General features: G+C 39.8%; 1 protein-coding gene across 4 annotated transcripts in view; it reads left to right on the forward strand.

The window, feature by feature from the left end:
- Positions 1–7,865, forward strand: part of mef2ca (myocyte enhancer factor 2ca) — a 37,016-nt gene extending 29,151 nt beyond the window's left edge. For all 4 annotated transcript variants that reach the window (XM_085414759.1, XM_085414760.1, XM_085414761.1 and 1 more), the window contains 5 exons: positions 464–508; positions 2,004–2,167; positions 2,727–2,856; positions 2,940–3,060; positions 3,472–7,865. In XM_085414759.1, coding sequence (XP_085270885.1) covers positions 464–508; positions 2,004–2,167; positions 2,727–2,856; positions 2,940–3,060; positions 3,472–3,811 — 800 coding nt within the window. In that variant the 3' untranslated portion in view covers positions 3,812–7,865. The remainder of the gene's footprint in view (positions 1–463; positions 509–2,003; positions 2,168–2,726; positions 2,857–2,939; positions 3,061–3,471) is intronic.
- Positions 7,866–11,484: the final 3,619 nt, after the last annotated feature.

An 11,484-nucleotide genomic window follows, 5' to 3' on the forward strand; every position in this document is an offset into this window, starting at 1 on the left:
CATTTTAGACTTAAGAATACAACTTAAAAAGTGACTCAGCCGTGAGTGTTTTCCTACTTTTTTCTATGATAATGACAATCAATAGATATGCTAAGGCCATAAGAGGATCATTTTCCCAGTAATCTTTCTATTGTGGGTTTGCGTTAACTTTGCATTTCCTAACACGGTTAGTAAAACTACAATTTTGCCAGCTGTGTTAGGTTCTCTTGAATCGTCTTTTTCTTTAGTAGTAATTTATTGGGAGCCCTATATAGTATGTTCATTTGAATAATTATTATTCTTAAGAATGAAGACAATCTCTGCATATCAGGTTTGGAATAACAGCTGAGCTCTACATGATAAATAGTTTGCAAAAGTTCCTGATCAAGAATCTAACACCCAAAGTATTATGGCGTTGTATAATAAAAATGAACAACAAAACCCAGATTGTATACTCATTTGATGTGTGTGTTTCTGTCTGTAGGACTGATGGGTTCAGAGCTGTCGAGCACTGTTTTGTCAAGTGTGGGTAAGAACGCAACTCTGTCTTATTTCTTTATATATATCTCTATCACTCTCTTTGTATAGATAGATCTTCGTCATAACAGAGTAAACTGAACACTGTCTTTAGGTCACCTAAATATTAAATGACATAAACGTGTGAAAAGTCAGATAGCAGAGCAGCCATAACTACAAATGTAGATGATGTTTTACATAACAGTCGGTTTTAGGCACTGAAAGAACAGCCAGTTCTTGAGGGGCTTCATCTACATTCCTCCACTCCGTCAGTTGTTGCTGCTGTGGTGAACATGATAGTGTAGTCTTCTAGTGGAAACAGGTAAAATGTGAGTGTAGTGGATCCAGCACTGCTGATTAGGGCATCATTATGTATATGTTTGCGCCACCTTGTGCTCAGTATGAGAAGAAATATGCCTGCTCTAAACAGTAGGTGTTACCAGTGGTAAATGTCATCAGGGCACTGACTGCAGCAGCATTTCCTTAATACAGTTTTAGTTGCTAGAGATGCACTATAGCGCCTCCTGGAGGGCAAGGAGTACATAAGCTCAAATACTCTGTTTTTAAGGGCTGAGTAAATCAGGGTGATGATAGGTAAATCCTGTGCTGTAAATCTCCTCTCTCTTAAAAGTCCAGCTGAAAACACACCATCCTCTTTCAGGCTCTTCTCACACACTAGGATCTTGACAAGATCAAAACTGGTAGCACGTGGTTGGGTGTGCAACTTTTTTTTTTAACCTGGAACCCTTTGGTTGCTAAGATATAGAACATCCATTGATGAAATATCTTGCAAGCACCTCAACAGCTTACTGCTGCTAGACCCACAATTAAAAAAGGTGCTTCTCAGAGTGTCATTTTTCATTTCATTTGGTAATTTGAGGACATGCATGAAGAAAACTGTAGCGATAATGTCTCTTCTTGCTATTTAGCACTCGTGTAAGTCTCCTCCCCTGTGACTGGACAGCTAGGTATCTCCCCTGTATCCAGTTCAGATGAGGAATAAAGCAGTACATTGGGAGTCTGTCATTGCTCATTGTTCAGCTGCTTAAACTCTAAAATATAAAATTCATTTCTGAGACAGACAATCTTCCCTCTCTGGTTATTGACTTCAGCTAGAGTTTGCAGTTATAAAACTTTGAGTGGATGAGCACGTTTTCAGACTTTTTCATTGGAGTGATGCACTTTGAACTTTCTCCCCAGATGTTCCGTTAAAGAGTGCTCCAGTAGCATTCAATCAACTATACATCTGCAGATACTGAAGTTAAAGACACTTTTACCAGCCTCACACTAGAAAAAGGGAAGATTCACCTATTTTATGTAAAAATGGTGTCGCACGAAATCTTAGAACATCCTGCTGAAGTGGTTGGTCAGAATCAGAAGTTTGAAAACAGCAATGATAAATATACTTCCATGAAATATAGGCACAAATAAAAATGGGTTTGGGGTACAGTAGTGATTTTGTAGTCATTTGTAATGAGAGATACCTTTTTAAAACTTTGCCCGACCAGGAAACGACAGCTACAGCAACCACTGCACCTCCCCTGGACTGCTGTCTCCAGGAGGCGCCCCCAAGAACATGCAGGATAAAAGTCCTTCAATGAACATGAGCCGTAAACCTGACCTGCGAACACTGATGCCCCCTTCCAACAAGTGCAACAACATACCAGCTGTTGTAAGTGCTTCCTTCTGCTTAGTCTTTTGATTTGTTTGATTTCATAAGTTGATTTTTATGTGCGGACTCATTTGAGTTTGTGCTTTATTGCTGCCCTGCAGTGTGAGGACTTTGACCTGATGTTGGTAAGTAGCTCTGAAAAAAATCTGATCAGCAGAGAGAACCATACTTTTCATGTATGCCTCCTTCTGCTAGTTTATAGATGATATACAAGCTACAAATATGTGAAATTAGTGCCAATGTCATTTACATTATTACCTTAAGTAAGGGAACTATTTGTACTTTAGAGATATTTGAAAAATTCTGCCGCTGAAGTGATTTTAAGGAACCATGAAGAAAGGCTCCTGAAGATGAGCTTGAAAATTTAGGATCTCTAAAGGAGTTATTGGCATGACCAGGTCACCGTGAATACCAGCAAACGCTAGAAGTACCACTTGAGATTACTGATTTTCTAAAATGAGCAAATCATGATTACCAGGCATGCCAGATAACCATAAAATGCTGGCCCTGAATCAGCTGTCACTGTTTAGCTTGGTGACATCTTACCTTTTCTTTGCAGAACCAGAGAATAAATCACTCCCAGACAGCTCAGACCTTGTCAACCCCTGCTGTCACTCTCTCTGCCACCACTATCCCCAGTCAGGGGATGGGTGGGTACCAATCTACACTTTCCTCATCTTATGGCACAGGTGATTACAACAAAAGCACACTGCTGCTGGACTCCACAGGTTTCCTCGTCTTTGCTCAAGTTTCTCTTTTTGTCCATCTTCAGATTTCTCCCTCAGCAGTGACCTGCCATCGCTGTCCGGTTTTGGAGGTTCTGTTCTGGGATCAGTGAACTGGCAGCAACAGCAAATACAGAATCTACAACACTCAGCACTGGGACACATGGGGTAAGCAGCTGTGTATATTACCTTCAGGCCACAGGCCAAGCCTTAGAAAGAATTGTCCAGAATCAATGCAATAATTTCAGCTGTTAGTGTCCTGGTTTATCCAGCATACACTGGAAAAAATGAAAATTAAAAAAATAGTTTAATTAATAGTAATTGTTACTTAATTATTCAGAAATCCCCTTAAAAAACAGACATTTCCACGGAGCCCAAGTGCAACATGATCACATTTCTGTAAATCAATGTTTCCATCCACTTGTATGTTCAATTGGAAACAGCAGCCAAAAACAAGAATCTTCATATTCTCACCAAAGAATTAAAACAAGCGTTTAATCGACATTTCCTCTAAAGACGTTCTTAAAATTTGCTTTGCTCTGAGTTTAAGATGCTGTTTCTCTTGCTTTGATCTTACAGGAATTTGTGCCAGAACTCAAACCTAAACCTCTCCTCTGGCCATCAAAACGTCCACATCAAGTCTGAGCCAGCCTCCCCTCCCAGAGACCGGATGGTTGGAACAGGACTTGAAGGAGGCATGACCACAGTTGGATACTCCACCACAGGCCGGGGGTCCCATGAACAAGGGCGTTCCCCTGGTGACAGCGTGTCCAGCTGTGGGAGCTCATATGAAGGCAGCGATGAGCGAGAGGATCACCATGGGAACGACAGCTTCCTCCTCCACCCCCTGTCCAGTCATGAGGAGCACCACAACCCATCAGTTAAACGGATGAGGCTATCAGAAGGGTGGACGGCATGATCAGAGCCTCTCTACAGCCGGGGGAGGAGTATTAGTAAAGTTACCGCATAGTGTTATTATTATTATTATTATTAACATCATATTCTTCTTGTACTGAGTGGGTGTGCTATATGTGTAACATGTACATGGGGGTGGGGCTGCTATGTGTGGATACAGTGATTGCTCAGCTGTATTTCCAGCATATACTCTTGGTAGACTTCACACTAATGACTGCTTGAAGTTCAGAACCAGTTTTCAGACATCGAGAAAGAAAAGGAAGAAAACTGTTTGACTTAAATCCAACTTTTTACAGTTTTCAGAGCTTCATATTGTCCAAGGAAGTTTTTATTCATTTATTCATTTGATAGTAAAAGTGAACCAGGCCAATCCCAACCAGAGCCAGATTCTAAAACATCCAAAAGCTTTAAATGAAAGAGTTCAGTCAAATTAAAGAAGTGCTCAGTGAGTTAGATGAGACTTTTGTCTGGGCCTAAAAGTATTCATAATCACTTCTTCTTACTGTTCCAAAGGCGGGTGTTCATATCATTCATTTCCCAATGTTGAGGTCAGTGAATATATGAATAATCCCAAAGAGTCAAGAAAAATGGATGTATTAGAGGAATGTAGGAGTGTAAAAAGAACAATATAAAAATTCTCCTGAAAAGGAAATACTTCAGTAAATCACAAATATGTGAAAAAATTAAAAACAACTAGTTTAAACTTCAACTAGTACAAAGAAAAAAGTAAGAAGGAAATATCCAACTGTTTTCATTCAGAAGTAAAAGCTTGAAATTGTTAAGAGTTTCTTTTCCCCCCCACCTTTTCTACAAACACTGTTGGTCCATGATATCATTCAGGAGCCAAACATATTGAAGCTGTCAGAGGGGCTGTTGGTGTACATGTATTGCTTGTTTTATGTGTGTGTTCATGTGTGTGGGTATAAGCAAATAACATATGTACATATGTGCTACTTATGAGCATATGTATGCAAAGCAACAAAAAGATCAAGGTGAGAAAATCTGGTACTCTGAATAGTGACTCTAATGGTGAATTTAATGTCAGGTGGCTAAATGGAGCATCAGTTCACTGCTGCAGGTACAACATATTTATGCACATAATCAATCACTCATGTATCCAGAACATATGGAAAGTAAAGTGTGGCGAAGAAAATGGGTTGAAAAAATGGGAGTATGAGTAAGTGCAGGAAGAGAAAGTGATGTCAAATCGTGAGAGGTTTCATTGTGAGGGAGAAGAAAGTGATCTGGAACAAGTTGGATAGAAAACAAGTTTCATTTATTGTGAAGACAATTTCAGAGCAAAAGGGGGGGACTACAGTTAATTCAGACATGATACCAAAAACATCAGAAAACACTGAAGCAAAAAAAGCTGTGATTGGAAGTAACTAAGTAAGTAATTCTGACAATGACCCACCTCAAAGTATTTTAGTTAAAATGTCAGTCACACAGGCTACATATACACAAAATGATGTATATTAGCAGAAGGAAGCTAAAAGCTGTAGGAATTTTATTATTAATTAGAATTGTATCATTAATTATTATTATATAAATAATAAAACCAAAAGAAATGAGGAAATTACACCCAAATTCTGGTTCTAAATGTAGTTTGTAAAATTAAACAATAGATTTACTTACTTTCTTTTTAAAATGTTCAAATGTAAGTAATCTGAAGTGAAGTATAGTTCACAATTTGGTATCCAGTTTATAAAAAGACAATCTAAAAGTTGTTATTCCTAGGAAAACAAACGAGGTCGTGTGTGGAACCAGACAGCAGAGGGCGCTCGCGTGAGGCGACTGCAGCAATGAAACTGTTATTCGTGTCTTTGTAATTGATGCATGAAAGTTAGCATGTGCTGATAGCTTTGCAGGATTTAGCAGTCAGGGTGAGGATCCTAAAAGCCATATTGACTGGGACAAGTGATGCTTTGCTGCACAGAGTTTGTAGTGTAGTGTTTTTCAAACTAAACTTTGCTTGTTAGATCAGATTGATATTTTTGGATGTCTGCAGTCCCGTGTAATAACAACGATATAAAAAGCAGCAGCAGAATGCACACATGCACACCGTTTCCCATCAGATGTTCAGGGAGACGTTTGCTCTAAGGTAGAAAAAAGTTTGTTTAGCTGGTGTCAGACCCAACGTGATCTCACAGCGACAATCCGTCAGAGCACAAAGGACAAAGCTCCTGTTTTCCACTTACCACTTTCATCATTTTTAAATACTAGCAGTGGTGGAAGAAGTCCTCAGGACGGTTAAGTTCAAGCGAAGTACCAGCCAAAAATGTTACCCGTTAGACTGTCCACCATGGTTTAGTCTAGTCAAGGGCGTAGATTTGGCATGGACGGATGGGACAGTAAAGAAAGACATTGAGTTGTTGTGTGGGACATCAGTAGTCCATGTCTGTTGCTGTAACAGTAGTTCATGTTTAGAATAAGAAATCCCAGCTCACTGATTTGATAGAGGCAATAGTGCCTAAAATGTTGCATAATTTTGGTGATAGATCTTTTACTTAGAGTAGTTTTATGGACAAAAACCACCAGGTCATTCAGTGTTCCCGTAGTGCTAATGTATCAGAGATGTTGGTGTACTATAACTGAAGTAATGTTAAGTCTTTAAAGTCATATTCTTTTATTGTCATGACTGTATTTGAAGCTATTTTTATTTTTGTATGATACCTGATTTATATGGAATATGGCTGAAGTAAACTAAAGCCTAAAATACTTAGTCATTTGTTTAATAATAATTTAACATTATATAATTCACATATAAAACTATGAATTGTAATTTTAAACGGTTTAAAAGCATGTAGAATAGCATATGTAGGCAAGTATATTTCTCCTTTTTTTTTTTTATCAAGAAGCAAAGACAAAAAGGAAAAAAATAAGAAACAGGGCAGCGTTCAGTGGTTGAATCATCCATCCCCACCAATGCCAAAACCAAATCTACGCCCTTGAGTCTAGTGCTTCCCATGGTCATTTTACAAGATTGTTCATGATTTTACCTTTTTATGTAACAGCAATAATAGAAGCACATGTGAATACATTTTAGGATTTGCCACCATATTTAGTAAAAAATGTACTAAGAACAAGAATTTTGTCCACCATACACTAAGTTTATCTTTGGATATAAAATCTTGCAAAATAAAGAACAAAACATACAGTTATGAAAAGTTAAAGTACTTGGCTACTTTCCAGTACCGCGTGTTTGTGTTTGTGTAACTCTACAAGTGTACATAAGTGACTGAGTTGTGCCTTGCATGTCAGCTGGGTCTGACGCCAGCCACAGACAGGCTGAAGGACTGCAGAGTGAAATCCACTTATTTTTAGTTTTTAATACTGAAGAGATGCTGGTGGCTGAGGCTTGTTCACATTTGAATATTTTGGTTTTAAAACTGTATATTTGGAGCTCAAACCCTCAGCCATCATCTCTACTGTAAATCCAGCGAATAAATTCTCTCACTGAAAATCCCTGTAGCTGTGATGGGATGAAGTGATGTCTGTTAACCAGGGCAGAGCCCAGATGTGTTCACTTCTGCACCCTTTTCCTTTTCATCAAGCTGGTCTTACTGTACCACAATGAAGTGAGAGCCAGGAGCTCATCCTTGGGCTTCAAGTGGAGTGGCTTGTGTACGGGTGGAGGTGAAGCTCACAAAACAGGGAGATGCAGTGTTGACATTGTGAAAGCCCCTCTGTATCTGTTTTCAGTTTGATTACTGCCTGTACCTGAAGCGCCCCAATGAAATAGTTTCATTTCCTCTTTTTGGTGACATCAGTGAATGTCCTCTGTACACTGGGGGAAATGTACACTTTTGGCTCTGTTATGCCATTGTTTCATGCACTAATGTTTCTAATAACTATTAAGTTAGATATTCAAAGAGATTGTTAGCGGCATAAGCTGGCCTTTGTCGCCAATTTGGAGACAATGAAAAACAAATTAAACACACTGTTGTTGCAGATGTACAGCAATTCCCTCACTCAGAAATGTGGTAGTATTTGTATTTTGCAAAAAAAAAAAAATATATATATATATATATATATATATTAAAATATATTGGTCTCTGTCTGATTTGTTATCATTGCCTCGTTTTAACAGGATTGTGTGAAGACAGATATACTGCAGTTTCAGTCAAAATGATGAACCCTACTGAGTATGTACAGTGGGGCAAAAAAGTATTTAGTCAGCCACCGATTGTGCAAGTTTCCCCACGTAAAATGATGACAGAGGTCAGTAATTTGCACCAGAGGTACACTTCAACTGTGAGAGACAGAATGTGAAAAAAAAATCCATGAATCCACATGGTAGGATTTGTAAAGAATTTATTCGTAAATTAGGGTGGAAAATAAGTATTTGGTCACCTCAAACAAGGAAAATCTCTGGCTCTCACAGACCTGTAACGTCTTCTGTAAGAAGCTTTTCTGTCCCCCACTCGTTACCTGTATGAATGGCACCTGTTTGAACTCATCATCTGTATAAAAGACACCTGTCCACAGCCTCAAACAGTCAGACTCCAAACTCCGCCATGGCCAAGACCAAAGAGCTTTCGAAGGACACCAGGAAAAGTATTGTAGACCTGCACCAGACTGGGAAGAGTGAATCTACAATAGGCAAGCAGCTTGGTGTGAAAAAATCAACTGTGGGAGCAATCATCAGAAAATGGAAGACATACAAGACCACTGATAATCTCCCTCGATCTGGGGCTCCACGCGAGATCTCATCCTGTGGGGTCAAAATGATCATGAGAACGGTGAGCAAAGATCCCAGAACCACACGGGGGGACCTGGTGAATGACCTGCAGAGAGCTGGGACCAAAGTAACAAAGGTCACCATCAGTAACACACTACAACGGCAGGGAATCAAATCCCGCAGTGCCAGACGTGTTCCGCTGCTGAAGCCAGTGCATGTCCAGGCCCGTCTGAAGTTTGCCAGAGAGCACATGGATGATACAGCAGAGGATTGGGAGAATGTCATGTGGTCAGATGAAACCAAAGTAGAACTTTTTGCTATAAACTCAACTCGTCGTGTTTGGAGGAAGAAGAATACTGAGTTGCATCCCAAGAACACCATACCTACTGTGAAGCATGGGGGTGGAAACATCATGCTATGGGGCTGTTTTTCTGCCAAGAGGACAGGACGACTGATCCGTGTTAAGGACAGAATGAATGGGGCCATGTATCGTGAGATTTTGAGCCAAAACCTCCTTCCATCAGTGAGAACTTTGAAGATGAAACGAGGCTGGGTCTTCCAACATGACAATGATCCAAAACGCACCGCCCGGGCAACAAAGGAGTGGCTCCATAAGAAGCATTTGAAAGTCCTGGAGTGGCCTAGCCAGTCTCCAGACCTCAACCCCATAGAAAATCTGTGGCGGGAGTTGGAAGTCCGTGTTGCTCGGCGACAGCCCCAAAACATCACTGCTCTCGAGAAGATCTGCATGGAGGAATGGGCCAAAATACCAGCTACTGTGTGTGCAAACCTGGTAAAGACCTATAGTAAACGTTTGACCTCTGTTATTGCCAACAAAGGTTATGTTACAAAGTATTGAGTTGTATTTTTGTTATTGACCAAATACTTATTTTCCACCCTGATTTACGAATAAATTCTTTACAAATCCTACCATGTGGATTCATGGATTATTTTTTCACATTCTGTCTCTCACAGTTGAAGTGTACCTCTGGTGCAAATTACTGACCTCTGTCATCATTTAGGTGGGGGAACTTGCACAATCGGTGGCTGACTAAATACTTTTTTGCCCCACTGTATAGGTGTACACATCAATAATTTTTAAACTTTCACATACGCTCACATATAATAATATCAAAATGCATTAAAATGGTTTAGTGATGGCATAGTCTGACATTATTTTATTTATTAAATTTCAGTTCAATTTTATTTATATAACACCAAATCACAAGAGCAGTCACCTCAAGATGCTTTATGAGTAAGCACTGGGCGACAGTGGGAAAGATGGCTCCCTTTTAACAGGGTAACTCCACCATTCCTCACTGTGTTACTGGAGGCCAAGCTAAGTACGCATCTGGTTATGAGATCCAGATCCCACAAACAACATAAAATAAATTTTGATTTGAGCTCTCGATTTTTGCTGCATTGCCCAAAATAAGCAAGAAGACTTTAGCTGATAAATAAGTTTTAGGGGGGGGGGGGGTTTCAAGGATTCAGCGAACACCTCCAGACTTTCAAATTCAAATTCAAATTTTATTTGTCACGTACACAGTCATACACAGTACGATATGTAGTGAAATGCTTGGACAACTGCTCGTGACCTAAAGAGAACAAAAAAGGAAAAGGCTATGAATAAGATAGGAAATAAATATGAAAAATTAAAAAGGGTAAATTTAACTAGGAAGGAATAAAATATAAATTAAGGTTAAAAATGAAATAACTGTACAACACAAATTAGAATGAAGGGTAAATTTAACTGGGAAGAATAAGATAAAGATAAATATATAAATTAAAGTTGAAAATAAAATAACTGTACAACAAAATACACAATACACAATATAGAACTATATAAGAATGTATGAAGAAATCTAAATATAAATAAATATATACACAATAACAGCAGCTGTACAAGTATTAACCGGAAATGAAGAATATAGTGACCAGTGTTGTGCAAAACCAAAGTCCAGAAAGTCCAGTGTGTGTGTAAGAACTGTATGTGTGGGTCAGTACTGTGTGGTGGTGTGATTGAGAGACCGTATCGCCTGCGGGAAGAAGCTCCTCCTCAGTCTCTCTGTGTTGGTCTTCAGGGAGCGGAATCGCTTTCCTGACCTCAACAGAGAGAACAGTCTGTTGTTGGGATGGCTGAGGTCCTTCACGATCTTCCTGGCCTTGGTCCAGCACCGCCTGCTGTAGATTGAGTGCAGGTCAGGGAGCTCGGAGCGGATGGTGCGCTCAGCTGACCGCACAACCCTCTGTAGAGCTCATCTGTCCTGCATGGTGCTGTTCCCGAACCAGGTTAAGATGTTTCCCGCCAGGATGCTCTCTATGGTGCACGAGTAAAAGTTCCTGAGCACCTTGGAGGGCAGTTGGAAGTCTCTTGGAGATAAAGACTCTTCTCTTGTGATTCTCAAAGACTGGATTGAACTCATTTTACACTAGAAGCACAATCTGTGCTGTAGCCTGCTCTGCTCCAGTATCTTAGGACATTACCACATGTCAGTCACCGTACAAAGTTGTTCTTACTGACCACCTTTATCCTACTGTAACAGATTCTTGTTCTAATGGCAGTAATCTTTTTCTGGATGATGATTCCCATGAACAAATCCATTCATGCTCATCAGATCACAGCAGAGTTTAACAGCTATTGGAGCAAGGTGTTAGACATCCTCTCACCAACAACTGGTTGCAGGTGATGGCTGGCCCTCCCTGAGCCTGGTCCTGCCAGAGGTTTCTTACTGCTATTCCTTCCTTTATTATTGCAGGCTCTTTACCTTACAGCATAAAGTGCTTTGAGGTGAGTGTTTTTATAATTTGGTGCTTTATAAATAAAATTTGAATTGAATTGACGGTGCTGAGAATGAAGAATGTTGTTCAACCCTCACGCAGAGAAATGGAGAATTGCTGTGTAGGAGCTGGTCTCACAGCTGTAGCTCAGGAGGTAAGCAGTAAATGTACTCATCATAAGGTTGTTAGTCTTCCCTTTGTTTTTTCACTCACTA

The sequence above is a fragment of the Rhamphochromis longiceps genome, linkage group LG7 (genome assembly GCF_057381845.1).
Source record: "Rhamphochromis longiceps isolate RC_006_pf linkage group LG7, R_longiceps_female_GT1.1, whole genome shotgun sequence".
In the NCBI taxonomy this organism is placed as follows: Eukaryota; Metazoa; Chordata; class Actinopteri; order Cichliformes; family Cichlidae; genus Rhamphochromis; species Rhamphochromis longiceps.